The 17120-nt window shown below is 42.6% G+C and overlaps 2 protein-coding genes across 2 annotated transcripts in view; one reads left to right on the forward strand and one right to left on the reverse strand.

Moving 5' to 3' along the window:
* The window catches only part of hs6st3b (heparan sulfate 6-O-sulfotransferase 3b), a 43406-nt gene extending 42678 nt beyond the window's left edge, over positions 1-728 (forward strand). The window contains 1 exon segment of the mRNA XM_076263679.1: positions 20-728. Within this exon segment, the coding sequence (XP_076119794.1) occupies positions 20-728 (709 nt within the window).
* An 11637-nt stretch (positions 729-12365) lies between these two features.
* Positions 12366-13391, reverse strand: LOC143099893 (2-oxoglutarate receptor 1). Its single transcript, XM_076262804.1, has one exon. The coding sequence runs from the start codon at positions 13389-13391 to the stop codon at positions 12366-12368; it is 1026 nt and encodes a 341-aa protein (XP_076118919.1).
* Positions 13392-17120: the final 3729 nt, after the last annotated feature.

Genomic DNA, 17120 nt, shown 5'->3' on the forward strand with positions numbered 1-17120 from the left:
GGCCATGTGTCTTCTGCAGGAACTACTACTACATCACCATGCTCAGAGACCCAGTGTCCCGCTACCTGAGTGAGTGGAAGCACGTACAGCGAGGTGCCACCTGGAAGACCTCTCTGCACATGTGCGATGGCCGCTCCCCGACGCAGGACGAGCTGCCCAACTGCTACAATGGCGACGACTGGTCAGGTGTTCCCCTGTCCGACTTCATGGACTGCTCCTCGAACCTGGCCAACAACCGGCAGGTGCGCATGCTGGCCGACCTGAGCCTGGTGGGCTGCTACAACCTTTCGTCCATGAACGAAAGCGAGCGCAACCACATCCTCTTGGCCAGCGCCATGGCCAACCTCAAGAACATGGCCTTCTACGGCCTGACGGAGTTCCAGCGCAAGACGCAGTACCTGTTCGAGCGGACGTTCCACCTGCGCTTCATCTCGGCCTTCACGCAGATCAACAGCACGCGCGCCTCCAACGTGGACATCAGCGAGGCCGTGCGCCGCCGCATCGAGGCGCTCAACTACCTGGACGTGCAGCTCTACGAGTTCGCCAAGGACCTGTTCCTGCAGCGCTTCCAGTTCACGCGGCAGCGCGAGCACCAGGAGGAGCGGCTGAAGCGGCGCGAGGAGCGGCGCTGGCTGAGGGAGCAGCGGGCCAAGTGGCCCCGGGGGGACGCCGAGCCGGCCGAGCCGTCCACCACCGAGGACTACACCAGCCAGGTGGCGCGCTGGTGAGGCCCGCAGAAAGAGGGGGGAGCCGTCAGAGGAGGACAAAGATGGCCTCACAGACGCGACTCTGCTCTCTCCCGCTTTCTCCATGTCTCCTGCTATTGCACTTAAAGGTGGAGTCAGTGATACTTGCAGAGGAGAGTTATTTTGAAACTCAACAGTGAAATATGTCCACCCCTCCCCTCAGTGTTCTGGGCAGAGTCACATGGGTGACTGGTAGATTATTGACCTGTTTTGGGCAGTGTGGTTATTCCCACTGGTTAAAGCTCAACTCACCACTGCTCTTGACCTGTTCTTTTACTCAGAATATAAACTGTATCGATAGCAGTGAGTATTTCACCAAATGTTACAAAAATCTTTGGATTTAGCATTGCTGACCCCACCTTTAAAGCACTAAAATTACATTTTGTTGCCATTAAATTTGCAAAGTCTATGTGTCTCTACAGCTCTGCCTTTGAGTACCCTTTGGTGTCTTATGTATTAAAAAATATTTTCTTTTTTTATTCTTTCCGTGGTCAGCTGCTCTTGCTGTTTTGTCATGGGTATTTAGTAGTGTGCAAATTGCAAATTTTAAAGACATAAAAGAAAAATCAAAAGCCACAAAAGGAAATGTATGATTAAACTGCTCATGCTGATGTCTGTACAGCTCAAAGGTGTGATCTTGTCAGTTGACACTTGAAGTTTTTTAATTTTGCCGTTACAAAGCCATATTGATACATTATAATATATCTGACATTTATGGAATGCGTGCTGTGAGTGTTGAAATTAATTAAATTTGTGTCAAATGTAATTTGCCAAAAATAAATTATTACAAGTTAAGAATATTTTCAGGATCATCATGGTTCATGTTTAAGTTTAACATGCTGTTGCACACAAAACACTGTTGTATACAATGAAACAATTATCATGCTATGGACACAAAATATCTTGACTAAATGCCCTGGAAGCTACATTCAAACATATCTCAAATTAGAAGATAATCCACTGAGGCGGTCATAGTCAATAAGAAATCAGACCACACCCAAATGATGCAGTGTGTAGAGGAAGTGGCAGTAAACTCACATTCGGAAAGGTTTTTAGTAATCAATCAAGCAAAGATGTTTCACACAGCATCCGTCCTAACTTGTATTTTGTGGTAAACGGAGGTCCTTCAGAAGGAGGTACGGATCAGGTGTGACTGATGTGGTCCTCCAGGAAACAGGTCAGTGAGGCGCTGTCTACTGGCCGACTCCGAATGAGACCATCAGTATTCAGGCCTCGTTCTCCTCTCAGTCACACTTGCTGCCTTTACACGATTCTGGAGCCCATGCTGAAGGCATTATGAGCTGTGAGTGGATTTCTAATGCCAGCAGAATAGCCGTTAGAGAGCCCTGCATTGCAATTGCACGAGCCTCAAACTGTACAATGGGCCCTCTTTGTGTTTGGTCTCTTGGACTGAAGGTAAAGTTATGTACCTGGTTACTGAGCAATTCCACAAAATGGAACGCATCAGAGAGACATTTAGGGACTAACTCTCTTAACAGTGAATTAATGTCACAATTGCAAACAACTAGTGGGCCCCCAGTTTCAGAGAGCAGTTACAAGGAACAGGTATGATCTAACCCAGGGAAGAACACCTACATTCCATAATTTAAAAAAAAAAATATATATATATATATATATATATATTATTGCATTTTGCATATAACTTTATATAAAAATGCATGTAAATGGTGGGGTAACAGAAACAATCTATTAATGTGTTATCTCAAAAATACCCTCTTGAATTCCTTTTACATAAGTCAGATAAACAGTCTGGCCACAGATACACATGGCACAGTGGAACAGGAGTGGTATACCAGTCCTTCTTTACTTCTTTAACAGCCTGATCTCTTTCCAATTAATTATCCACTAATCCTGTCAAATTGCACCGTCCAGTGTTATATGAAACATAACTAGGGTGGAAAATAACTAGGGTGTGCGTTTGAGTCTGTGTGTGTGCTTGTGTGTGCAAGATTGCATGCACATGCACATGTATGCCTGTATGAAATACTGACGGAAACAATGCATGTTTTATGGCTTGCTTTAAAAAGTGATATTCCACAATGGAAGATTAGATCATCACCATGACCAAACCAATATATGTGGTGATAGATGGGACCTGTCTCCTAGGAGATAGAGTTGGGGGGATTGTGCTAATGGTGTAGATAAGAACTCTGCAATAGTTTTAATAATTTGAGATAAGTGGGACATCCCACAGAGGTGGGGGTCGGTGGCATTCTTACAGTACATTTCCAACTTTGCCAGTCATTAATCCCATGTTCTGAAGCTTAACTGGTATGCAATAAACAAGAATATCTGTGAATAACTTTAGAATGTGTACATTTACTAACTGCATCCCTCACTGGCCAGGCAGGCCTGGAAAGCACCATATTCCATACCTTCTTCTCAAAGCACCATATTCCATACCTCCTTCCTTCTCAAAGCACCATATTCTATACCTCCTTCTCAATGCTTCAGGTTCAGGTCCCTCTACCAAACTTGCCTTAAATGATCATAATGACCATATATGCTAAGTGTGGCATGCATGACAGAGTGCAGTATCCACTCTGACTGCTGTACCAGTGAGCCTGGCTCTTGGGTGTTGTGGTCAAGCTGCAGGTTTGGTACCCCGAAGACCTGGTTTTGAGGCCGGGTAGGGTGACTGCTTTCTTCCTTCGCTGCATGTGGTGATTTTATAAAGAGCGAAGGCTTTGTATAGGCTCAGGCATCTTAAAATAGCTAAGCAGCTTACTTCCATCATCAAGTGTAATCTTAAAACTTGTTACACAGCTCTTCAGCTGTACTGTAGGTACTTCCAAAAATCTGCTTTATATGCTTGGTTAATTTTTTTGTGGAGTTCTCAAAACAACTGATATGCCATCACCATACAAGTCACTAATCCAAGTTATGTTCCTATTCCACCAGGAAGTCCACATAGAAGATTCCCTTACTACTTCAATTAGATATCACAAATATAAAAAGGACGAAGTTCTCTATTGGCAGGAAACAAGCTACAATAAAACATTGATTAGTCAAACAGTTTAACAGATTTGGATTTTTTTTTCTACTGTATTATCGTTATGTGCTGATGTGCATGGACACATAATTACTGGAGTCAGTATTCATTTAATTAATTCCTTTAAAACATTGTGATGTATAAAATAAGTGTCTTGATAAAATATGTTTTAAGCTACAATTAGCTATGTCCTGGAAGACCTCAAATGGACACATTAAAGTAAATAAGAAAACTGGGCGTGATCATTTTGATTGGCATTAAGCAAGAATGTGAAGACAGAAAGAGAGCAGAGGGATGAGCATCATGAACTACTGAGCTGTAGGGATGAGTGACCCTCATAGACATCATGAACTATGAGCTGATCATTAACAGGACATTATAAGAAACCTAATCAGTCCCCATAACTGTATGGTAGTTATGGCACAACTTCCATAATAGTTCCCAGGAAAAACAGGTAATAATGGGCAAATAATTAAACTAAATTTTTTTCCAATGCATTTGTTTTCCCCTGGTTTGGTGAGATTGATGCTGAGCGATAATAATCCAGAATGCTCTGGTTCAGAAATCACAATTCTCTGAATTTGCAACAGTCTGTGCTGCTGACCTGAATGTCATTTGTTTCTGTGCTGCGGTGGTGGAGCACAAAAATAGAAGTACTCTTAACAGACACTGATTTGACTTACCTGCCAAAGGCGAGTGCATTTCCTGCAGGAAATTGCTACAAGCGGTGACACACTCCAGTAACTGAGCATAATGAATGGGTGTGTGTTCATCAGACACCCAAAGCTTCACTCATTTTCTGACAGGAATTTCTCTGAGAGCTCTTATGTCTGAGCTGTCCTCCCAATATGAGCCTGATAAAGAGTCACTTAAAGTGGAAATAGAAGTGTCTTCCATCAAGATACTTAATATAATAGTTTAGTTCTGAAGTCAAGGCTATGGAAAGGTTTTAGTTTGGACCAAACATTGACTGGATTTTTAAAGCAACACCAAAGATTTTTTTGTACCTTAAAATAATGTTTCCAAAATTGTTTCAGTGGTTCATCAACTTGTAACAGGGTGAACGGCACTTCTGCATTCGCTTCGCAGCCCTCTATCGGCTATAACCGCACTATGTAAGTTTGCCAGATCAGGTAGCGGATCTGTAGTTCGATGGAATGAGACATAAGAAACTACAAATTTGACTTGCGTTTGATGTCGCAATACATCGTACTTCCATAAATCATGCAACATATTCTACCTTGTCTGTGGACATTGTTATTTGTAAAGCCGGTGCTGTATAAACAAATAGCGTGCGTGAGACAGAGGGAAAGTTCTTTGGTGTTGCTTAACTGTTAACTGTAGGCAATGGTATGTAGCCCAGAAAGTATCTGTTCAAATACAGATTTACCAGAAAACAATGATCAGACTTATTTGCATTTATCAAATCATTTTTTGTCATATCAAAAGCATTTTGATGATAGAAGTTGTAGATGTTTTGCCATAATAATAATAATAATTTGCCACAAATTGTTTATGATGCATTGATTAGACAAATCTACATTGTTACAGTGCTGGTGCCCTGTAAAGATTTTACTTTGCCCCACCCACCCAAAACCCTTACTTTTAATTTGACAAAGACTATTACTACCTCTCATTGATGATATGACAATCTCTCAAGCCTCAAGTACTTATCAAGTTCATACTGTTTATGTACACCCCTCCAGACCAACCTATGCACAGCTAACCATAGACCTGAGATATCCTTGCATTCTGCTAATAGAACAATCAAAACCACAAAAAGCCAAAACCACAAACAGTGGGGGTAGTGTCCTGGTGAATTTGCACAGAGAACGTAGGGGTTATGAATATAACCTCAGTTCTCTGAAGAAGAACATGAGACATTAGCCAATTATTGATTTGAACCAATCTCCAACCACTCTTTTAGGGATTTTTTTCATTGGACAGTGGCTATATAATGGCACACCACAAGAAAGTATAGTCCTCACTAGTCATTCTGAAGCTAACCTTTGAACCATGTCCAGAGTGCAATGAGGCATGAAAGAGTTAACGTCTCGTGCTCTCCTTCAGAGACCTGAGGTTGTATTCATAACCTGATGGTAATTTTGATACCATAGATTTAATAGAGACCCAGTCAGACCAATAGTATGAAAAATCAGGAACAGAGTTTATTTACAATGATGCGCATCAAGGGAGAGACAGCATGACTTCACCTAAAGATCCATCAGCTGCTCTAACTATACAAGGAAATAGTTAGAGTTTAAGTATCCTTCCAGGCTGACGGGAGATGGCATTGGTCATTCCATCTCACGTGGACTACACTGAATCAGACCCTGATTAGTGGCAACCTGGCAATCCGGAGCAGATTGCTCGGCAAAGTCATAATATTCCTACTTATCTCTAAATACAGTCACACACAAATATACACAGGGACAGTACAGATATCATACAGTCATTACATAGAATCATACTTTTAGTATCAAAGTGATCCACTAATGAGAAATGCAGAACATTAAACCACATATTGGAATATTGGACATAATGCAGAACATTAAAACATATATTGGAATATTGGACATAACGTTCTATTCCACTTTCTCAAACCTTATGTTCTCTTTCAGGAGAATGTTATGTTAACCAAAGGTAACACATATACCGTTCACTCTGACAGTGCATTGCACGCACCATAACAGTCAGGAGGATGCTGATAACACAGCACATGAGTGGCAGTGTGCTGACTTAACAGTGAACAACGCTTAACAGACCTGTAGTCTGTTCAGTAGTGCTGGGATGAGCGTGAATGGTGGAAATGCATATTAGAGTGTTTGCAGCCAGCGGTGATTTGTTGAATCGGTGAATGGGTGGTCTCCCTCGACGCAAACAGGTCATCCTGTGCTGTTCCAAAGCGTCACCATATCTCTGGATAGCATGCAGGTCTGCACCAATGTTCTGTGCACCAGGCAAATTAATTGCATGTAATGACACAGTGAACAGATGCGTGCTGCACCCAGCCTCTGAGTGGGCATGAGGGAGCACTTTTCACCTGTAAACCGCAAGGCGACACTCTAGGATTGTTGGAAAGCTGGCCATCAGCAGAGTTGTCCAAAAAATGTAACATACGGGTACCCGTCTACCTGAGAGGAGCGAGAGCCACATTTGCACTTAGGGAGGAATTCTCCCATTTGCGCGTAAATTGCGCGTAAGCCCTTTTTTTACGCGCTTCAGTAACGGCTCCTACACACAGCTGCGTGCGTTGCAGTGCTGGAAACGCATCCCATTCACTTTACATGGGCTCACGTCATCCATTGCCTAACGGCTCCTACACACAGCTGCGTGCGTTGCGTTGCTGGAGACGCATCCCATTCACTTTACATGGGCTCATGTCATCCGTTGCCGAACTGAATTGTGGGTCCGTTGCGTCGCGTTTCTTCCGTCGCTCGCGTTGAGAAGTTCAGCTGTTGCTGCACCAACAGACGGCACTGGCCAATCAAGCCAATCGATGGACGGCACCAACCAATCAAATTCCGGTTATACTTCAAGTCATTTGCATGGCTACCGTCGGGAACACCCACTGGCATGCGTTGACGGAACGCAACTGTGTGTAGAAGCCGTTAGGCATATTTCAGTTACGCGCATTCTCCCATTCCCGCTTCTGTCACACCCACAGCGCGCAAGTTTGAAATCAAGGCGGCCCTATGAAAGAGACGTGATTTATTTAAAATTGAACCACACTGATCCACCACCTCGTTAATTTAGGTTTATATGAAAACCTGGAACGTGGACTTTCTCATTGACCTTCTGAATGCCATTAAAATCCAGAAAGAACACAAACCAGTCTTTGATTTTGAAAATGTAAGCATGGTGAACTGAATAGCAAACGGCCTACAGTAAAATGTGTCATAACATAGCCTAACAAAGAATTGACCCTGAATGAAAATGTCCCTTTTGCTCTGAAGTCAAGACATGATTGAGGAGTGTAGATTCATAATTTAAAAACTCTCTATTGAGAAAGAAAGTTTTAATGGCAGCTGCTTCTAATAATATCTATGCTAATGAAGCTGTAGACAGACCTGCAGTTGCAGGTTCAAATACAGTAGAGAGACTGGCTTACCAAAACCAGCCTCCATTACAAACGAATCAGAGACAGGAGAATATAAACGATGCTGCTCGACAATAGTGCAGGTGAATAAATGCAGAGACCAAATTTCCCTCACGGGATCAAAAGAGTATATATACTATACTAGGTGTCTGTGCAAATGTATGGAGGACTTCGGTCAAGTTGGTAAGACCTTGTCACACTATAATGGGGAAAACATAAAGCCGTATCAGTATATAAAGCACCAAATTTGATACTGTAATGTTTAATTTGTAACATTCTGTGTAACCTGTATTTAGAACCAGGCCTACTGCCGACATCAAGCAATATGCTGTTTCACCTTGTAATGGCACTCGACCTTACTACAGCCCTCAGTAGCACGTAGCTGGAAAGGTGCTGTCAGTGGCAGAATGCGCACAAGAGTTGTATACATAAGAAACATTTTGGGGTTGCTCCTGCCAAAACGCGTAACTCCCTCCATCGTGCGTAAATGACAGATTTAAGTGGAGGGGAGAATTTGCACAGGCTGAAAAGCGCTTATTACGCGCTTTTTTTTACTTATGCACCCTTACGCACATGGGAGAATTCGCCCTTAGAGAATAGTTAGGGGGATTCACATAGAATTCCTACATTTTGTTCTTCAATGAAAACTGCAGATACTTCCTGTGCATGGCCAATATGCCAAAGTGAAAGAATGCTTCCTTCAGCTCTACGGTGGGAAGGCAATCGAACACTGTTGAGAATTTCACACTAAATAATAATTCTGAATAGTATTATGTTTTAAATAAGCATTCAGTTGTCTCAGGTCTAAGATGGGTCTGAATCTGCTGCTCTTCAGCATGATGAAGTATTTGCTGTAAACCCCTTCTGCCTGTCCTCTACAGGGACCAGCTGAATGGCATGCTTTACTGCCAGTTTGCTCATCTCCAAACTCAGTGGTCATTCATGTTTCATGGTACCCTGGAAATCCAGAGTTTTCGAGAGAGCACAATTTGAATTCGCTCAGCGAGTGACTCTGGCGATGAGTAATAATGCTCATTACCTATGCCCATGGAGCCGAGTTGCACCAATCACATTGGTGTATCTGATATAGGCGGGGCCAGAGACGAGCTTGACGAAAGCGCTGCAACGTCGAAGTCCGGAAACATTGGCCGTAGTGTTATCCAATTGCGTCGACATCCGGAATCGGTCAGTAAACATTGGTCGTAGTGTTATCCAATTGTGTGCAGTGATATTTTCAAATGCATGCTTGGTGCCGCCCCTCGAGTTGGGACATTTACTCGTAGCCAGACCCTTAATCTTTTGGATTTGGATTTCCAGGCTAGTTTCCAAGCAAGCCCCAAAGAAACAGCTTTCCATCATGCTCTCCGTCATCAGCAGAAGTTGTGCCCCATGGATGTCCAGCACACTGTGGAGTTCTCGGAGGAAGTGCTACTCAGTCCGGAGGCTGTTGCCAGCACTGGTGCCAGTCGCAGCTTTCTCTCCCCAAGTGGGGGTTACTGTCATCTCTGGGTTTTCTACCTCATTGTCCAAGGCAAAGAGGGACATTGTATCATCCCAAAGCCCAAACTTCTCCATGAACAGCTCACTGCTCTCAACACCTGAGGCTGCAAGCCAATGTGTGGGTATTGAGGGGGAGAAAGCCCTGCTATGAGCGCTCGCTTGAGCCGGAGAGCGAGAGTGCCCTGGCTGAGACCACTGAACTGGGGAGCATGGAATTCTCCAAGGTGGATTTGCATGCCATTGTGCAGAAATGCAGCACTCAGGGTTTCTTGGTGCAGTGTGGACAGAAGTCCGGTGAGCAGAGAGCCACCTGGCCATCTTTGGCCTGAGGCAGGATACACACACTGGCCGTGCCTGTCCAAGTCCAGGATAGCCCTGGAACACGTGGCTGGCCACCAACAGTAATCCACTGCCATTGGAATATCACTTTTTAGTGGTCTTGAAAAAGATGGTAGAAGGCTGTAGAGCCGTGATGGTAAGATGGTAAGTAATGAGACCCAGCACACTGGAAACTAATTCCAGCTGTTGCTGGCAGATTGGAGTGCTTCATTTGAGCGCTGGTTTGAAGGATCTTCGTGATTGAGGGGACTACTATCTTGTGTTGTGCCCTTATATAGACACTGGCCTGGGCAAACATCCCTGAACATTTTAAACATCTCAAGTATTCTCATAAGAGGAAACTTATCTTACATATCTTAGCTGACCTGATTGCTTAGATACTGGTGCTTGTGCTTGCTTTTGCTCCCGCTTTGCTAAAGAAATAAGTAGAGGGATTTGCATTTACCATGCCTTAGTCACACACCTATAGCCATATGTCTCAACCAGACATTGGAATAACTTATTATGTTGAACGTTTCATTTTCGAACGACGTTGCATATGGTAGACTATTCAATCTTAACTGCTTCTGCCACCTGTAGTAGGCCTAGTAGCTGCCAAGACACACGCGCTAGATAGGCAACGTCAAGTCCCTACGGAGCCAATGCATTCTACACACAGACACCGACTGCTCTGCACAACGCATAGGCAATTTCTAGCAGAGAGAAAATAGTAAATTGACCATTCACGTAACCTTTCGAAAACCGGGAGAGTGGATACATACATACAGGCTATTAAAAAGAAGGACAATCCCGGTGTGTTGCTGTTAGTAGAACACCAATCCCTTTTTCAAACGTGTGAAAATGAGAGGCAAAACACACTTTGCTTTTTAGAAATACAGGCATTGATTGCTTTGCAAAATACTTGGTGAGAACCAAGCTAGTTATTAGCCATCTCTTAATCAGATAATTTAGCTTTCTAGCTGTAGCTAGTCGTGCTAGCATATCATTTTTAAAGGTGCTCTAAGCGATGTCACACGTTTTTTTAGGCTAAAACATTTGATGTCACTTACTGCAAACGTCACCTACCCAACCGCTAGCTGTCTGTGTTCTCAATATCACTGTAAAAAAACGTGATCTCTGTGGACAACCCAAGCTCCAAAAACGGCAACAAAAACAACCTGGGCAAACCTAGCCTATAAAAACATAAACTGTTCCAGCAAATCACAGACGAGATGCACGTTTATAGGAGAGTTTCAATTGCACGGGAGCAGCACGGGAGGGAGGTGGAGGAAGTAGCGAGCTAGCTCTCTGTTTTGTTTGAAAATCAACAGAAGTGACGTTACCCAGCATCGCTTAGAGCACCTTTAAGATATATGAGAACTGTGTGAATGTTCTGGCAGTGAGCAAATAGTTTTTTCTACGGCGATCACAGGTTATAATTAGCAAAACAAATTTTTATGATGCAGAAGATCAATCTCTGCAAAAAAAAAAAAAAAAAAACATTTGTAGGGAGTGTCAGGAATTGATGCAGGTAGCCATCTTCTGTGGTAAAATAAGGTAGCCATGGAAATTCTACACTTGGTTATTTTGGGCTATATTGTGTACAACAAACAATATTAGGCTTTGAAGTCTTTGAAAATGTGAAAATGTAAGATAATTGCGTGGCTAGTATTTATCCCCCTCAGACCCACCCCTCCGTGCCCACCCACAATTTAGTCTTGAACATCGCCCCTGACTGGATCCTGCACCTCCCGAGTGCATTGCAGTTCCTTGGGTGAGTCATGCTGAAAAGCCGGCACAGAGGCATTCCATGTCATCAGAGGTGAGAGGCACACTTCTATATTTGCAGAACTTCCTGCACTCTTGCCATCCTCAGCACTACTTCACACACAGCTAAGCATAAACACAGAAAAAACATTGATTTGTAAAAACATTTCCCCCAGGCAAGAATAATTCCCAAAATAGAAACACTAATTACATCCACATGTAGAGTAACGGAGAGCCATAGAGGTGTTTAAAGGAGATAGCAGGCAGGAAGTGTGCTGTGCAAGCAGCTGTTTGGAATGAACATTACATTTAGTAGCTGAGGATTACATGGCAGTAAGTGTTTACTGTACTGAGCAGCTCTTGAGTGTTTGATTTTTGTTTTAATCCAAACTAATTTAAATTAATGCTAAACAATTTCATTTCATCACAAGAGAGGCTGAAAAGGAATGAACACAACGCTCCATGGTGTGAAAGGCGTCTTGTTTAGTGACAGACCTAAAATAAAAAAACAAGTGTGGTAAACCAATTAGGTGCTATGGTGGTCAAACAATATTTTCCACAAATGAAAGCATCACATGCTTTTGTGTAAGCAATTGGTCGTTCTTAAGATGCCAAATCTTTAGGACTGAATTATCTTCCTTGTGGACCTTGTGTGTTTGTCTACACAACTGAAAAACAACCATGCACAAACAGGATGACATCAGACAGTATGATAAACTATAATTTACCCACGCAATGTAAGAAAATATCGGCTCAGCGGGAGTCTCTTTGTCCAATCAGAATTTAAGGTTCCAACTTTATACCTCTACTGCAAGGAGTGAAATAGAGCACCATCTTGTGCATTTCTATTGGTACTGTACAGAGGATGACATTACATTACACAGAAAAGCAAGCCCCAAATAGGTGCAACAACCCACAAGCTTCATTTGTAAAGATGATTGCATGACAGTCCTCTGGGTCTGTGGATAGTGGCCACCATGCTCTGGGGAAGGCTGGCCTTCCAGCTGAAGAGGCTCCAGAAGGCCTGTCTAAACCTGTCCCCTGCCAAGGTGTACAGGGCCAGGTTGAAGAAGGTGTTGAGGCCTGCCAGAGGCCGTGAGATGATGTAAACTACGTTGACTCCCTCCAGCGTTGGGCAGGACACGGACCGTTTCTTGGTGTCCACACGTGCCAGCCGGAGGAGGTGGTAGGGAGTGAAGCAAAGCACAAACACCAGGAGGATGAGCACGGTCGTCCGACGGGCACGCACATGTGCTGGCCTGTGTGGGAGTGGCCCCCTGGACAGGGTCACGGCCATGCAAATGTAGTTAAGACACACCACAAACAGGGGAACCAAGAAGCCAAATATGGTGAGAATCCAGTTGTACAGCCACACCTCAGGAGACTCGTTGCTGGCAAAGTCTATACAGACTGTTTGATTGATTGAATGATTGACCGCCATTGTATCTTCGTTGTATCGTTGTATTGTTTTTGTTTTGATCAGTCCGAACATGCGATTGAATAAAATGAGGCATAAAAACCACGTGGCCAAGCAGGAGATGATGCCCCAGCTCTGCCTATTCACCTGGACTGCCTTCAGCGGATGCACCACCACCACATAGCGGAAGACACTGAAGCAGGTGAGCAGCAAGATGCTTCCATACAGGTTGAAATGGAAGCAAAAACGCACTAAGCTGCACATGAAGTCACCAAACATCCAGTTCCGTGTGTTGTAGTAATGGACCAGGAAGGGCAGGCTCAGTACATAGAGGAGGTCAGCCACGGCCAGGTTCAGCATGATGATGCCGATACTGTGGAAGGGACGGATCTTCAGCAGGTAAATTGCAATTGCAGCGATGTTGCCAACGAGACCCACAATGAATATAATCCCATACATGGTGGGGAGGTAATACCGCTTAATTAAATCCCCAAGATGATATTCTTCACATTCATTGTTCTTTGCTGCCATCATTGTTGTGGTCAAGGACCTAGAAACACAATTTAATTAAATACTCTTTAGGTATCTGTTATATGTCGGACATCTTCATTTTAAATACTTGTTAATAACTGCCACACAGAGCCTTGCACATAGGAATATTCATATCAAGTAAAGCTGACTTTACAAAACGTCCAATAAGGAATCTAAGTACTTGTACATGACATTAAGTCTATTGCTTCATAATAACTTACTGCATCATATTGGAGCTCCGATTTTACATCCACTCGCATGAGAAAAGGAGAATGAATTAACCTGATGGCCAAAACAGGTGCAGGCTTCAACAGGGTTTAATCACATTTCCTTGTGTAGAACAAAAAAAAACTTGACTGACGTGTTTTTGTTTAATTAATGAAACATACTGTCTGACTCATAACATAACTTCAAGGTCACTGATTCTATGTGTGCAGTCTAGTTACTTTTTAACACTATTTCCAATCAGGTCTTCGGGGAAGGAAGTTTATATGGAAGCCTTCCCCACAATGCTTCTTTGTGAATATATTCAGGATTTGTTTTCTGGATGTTTGCATGTTTTTTTGCATGTTTGTCACACTTAAATGTTTCAGATCAAACAAATGTAAATTATTAAAGATAGCACAAGTAAACACAAAATGCAATTTTTAAATGAAGGTTATTATTAAGGGAAAACAAAATCCAAACCTACAAGGCACTGTGTAAAACAGTTATTGCCCTCTAACTGGTTGGGCCACCCTAGCAGCAACAACTGCAATCAAGTGTTTGTGATAACTTGCAATGAGTCTTTTACAGTGCTGTGGAAGAATTTTGGCCCACTCATCTTTGCAGAATTGCCTTTTAAGCTCATGCCACAGCATCTCAATAGGATTCAGGTCATGACTTTGACTAGGCCACTCCAAAGTCTTCATTTTGTTTTTCTTCAGCCATTCAGAGGTGGACATACTGGTGTGTTTTGGATCATTGTCCTGCTGCAGAACCCAAGTTCGCTTCAGCTTGAGGTCACAAACAGATGGCCGGACCTTCAGGATTGTTTGGTAGACTGCAGAATTCATGGTTCCATTTATCACAGCAAGTCTTACAGGTCCTGAAGCAGCCCCAGCCCATCGCACTTCCACCACCATATTTTACTGTTGGTATGATGTTCTTTTTCTGAAATAGGGGCAGCCATGGCCCACTGGTTAGCACTCTGGACTTGTAACCGGAGGGTTGCCGGTTCGACCAGTGGGCCGCGGCTGAAGTGCCCTTGAGCAAGGCACCTAACCCCTCACTGCTCCCCGAGCGCCACCGTTGTAGCAGGCAGCTCACTGCGCCGGGATTAGTGTGTGCTTCACCTCACTGTGTGTTCGCTGTGTGCTGTTTGTGTTTCACTAATTCACCGATTGGGTTAAATGCAGAGACCAAATTTCCCTCACGGGATCAAAAAAGTATATATACTTATATACTTAAATGTGGTGTTACTTTTACGTCAGATGTAACGGGGCACACACCTTCCAAAAAGTTGAACTTTTGTCTCGTCAGTCCACAGAGTATTTTCCCAAAAGTCTTGGGGATCATCAAGATGTTTTCTGGCAAAAATGAGACGAGCCTTAATGTTCTTTTTGCTCAGCAGTGGTTTTTGTCTTGGAACTCTGCCATGCAGGCCATTTTTGCCCAGTCCCTTTCTTATGGTGGAGTCATGAATGTGTTTTGGGTTTCTCATGTTTTGAGAATTCCATCACACATTATATTTTAGGCTGACCACACCACATTCTATCAGTGTCATTGCATTGTTCTTCTCACTGGCCTCCCTATAAGAAATCCATCAGACAGGTACAGCTCATTCAGAACTCTGCTGCCAGACTTAGGCAAAACCAAGAAAAGAGTCCATTTCACTCCAATTCTCAATTATTTTAACTGGCTGGCTGCCAAATTCAGAATTGAATTCAAGGTGTAATAGAAGACACTACTGTAAATGGCCTGAGCCTCTAAATATATTTCAGAAATGCTACCCACCTGCTATCCTAGAATGCTCAGCTAGTGGTCCCCAGAGCCAAAACCAAACAAGATGACATGACATTTAGGCATTTTGACCTCCTGATGACCTCCTCTCCATGGAGATTAAATCTGCTCCAACAGTAGCATGTTGTAAAAATAAACTTAAAACTGCACTATTTTACATTGCCTTTGATAAATCAGTTTTCCAATCGGCTGACACTTACAAATTGATTGTTTTATACTCATGTGTTTAGTTATTTGTTATTTGTATTGCTTTTATGTCTTCTTTTATTATTTTATAATATGTAAAGCACTAAGTGCTAAGATAAATAAATGTGACTTTGACTATGACATTACCATAAGCAGCAAAACTGTGTACACATGTTTTTTAAAAAAGGTATGATTATTATAAAGTCATGAGGAAAAAAGTGCATGGATGGAGTACAACATAATTTTAGTATAAAAGGGAGACAATGACATCTACAGGACATGTTATGACATTTCAATCAAACAACTGAAATGCACACAACTTTTCATACTACCAGACATTTAGATGGACATTCACAAATAAATAACCATGAACTGCACGCACACACATGCGCACGTGCACACACACACACACACACACACGTACACACACACACATACAGTTAGGCTCATACGTTTTTGAACCCATGCTAAAGTTGACTAAAAAGAGGAATAAAATCTTTTGGAAATTGATCTTTATGCCTTAAGTAAAAGAAATGAGGAAATATTCAACCTTTAAGGACACAAATTTTCTTTGTAAATGAATAATGTATTGTAAATAAATAAATGTCCTTCCTTAAAATACAGGGGTTATAAGTATATTCCCACCCCTAAATTCCCATAGAGGCAGGCATATTTTTATTTTTAAAGGCCAGTTATTTCATGGATCCAGGATACTATGGAATTAAAATAGCCCCACATCATCACATACCCTTTACCATACCTAGAGATTGGCATGGTTTTATTTCAGTTAGCCTAACAGCTTGTTTGAATTGCAATGAGATGATCTTATGGAAAGTACCCCATGTCAATCGTGAGATATGGTGAAGGGTATGTGATGATGTGGGGCTATTTTAATTCCAAAGGCCAAGGGTACTTTATCAGGATGCATAGTATCCTGGATACATTATTTATTCACAAAGAAAATGTAAACGTAAATCAGGTTTCTCAGCCAAGTACTGCGTATACAAGGAATTTGGTCTCTGCATTAATCCCATCCGTCAATTAGTGAACACAATGAGGTGAAGCACACACTAACCCGGAGCAGTGAGCTGCCGAGCTACAGCGGCGCTCTGGGAGCAGTGAGGGGTTAGGACCTTGCTCAAGGGCACTTCAGCCGTTCCAGGTCAGGGATCGAACTGGCAACCCTTCGGTTACAAGCCTGAAGCCCTAACCAGTACAGTAGGCCTATAGGCCAAGACTGCCCCTAAAATTGGTGTCCTTAAAGGTTTGATATTTCTTCATTTTTTCACTTTTAGGCATTAAGCTCAATTTCCAAAAGATGATTTTATATTCCTCTTTTTAGTCAACTTTAGCATGGGTTCAAAATCGTATGAGCCTAACTGTATCTACCTCATCCTATATTTAACAGTTCAAATTTAAGATGCCCATTTCTAGTTGAATTTCACAGTACAATTTTAAAACCCTTGATAGCACATATACTTTGTTGGGAAGGTTACTTTTAAAATGTATTCCACTAATGACTACAGAATACTGTACATGCCC

Source organism: Alosa pseudoharengus, unplaced genomic scaffold (assembly GCF_046254945.1).
Source record: "Alosa pseudoharengus isolate Yale_2024_CS ecotype anadromous, Long Island Sound unplaced genomic scaffold, YU_APseudo_1.1 YU_APseudo_1.1_scf_3, whole genome shotgun sequence".
NCBI lineage: Eukaryota > Metazoa > Chordata > Actinopteri > Clupeiformes > Clupeidae > Alosa > Alosa pseudoharengus.

Coding starts and splice junctions, on each gene's coding strand:
- LOC143099893 (XM_076262804.1), bottom strand. CDS start 13,391: ATGGCAGCAAAGAACAATGAATGTGAAGAATATCATCTTGGGGATTTA.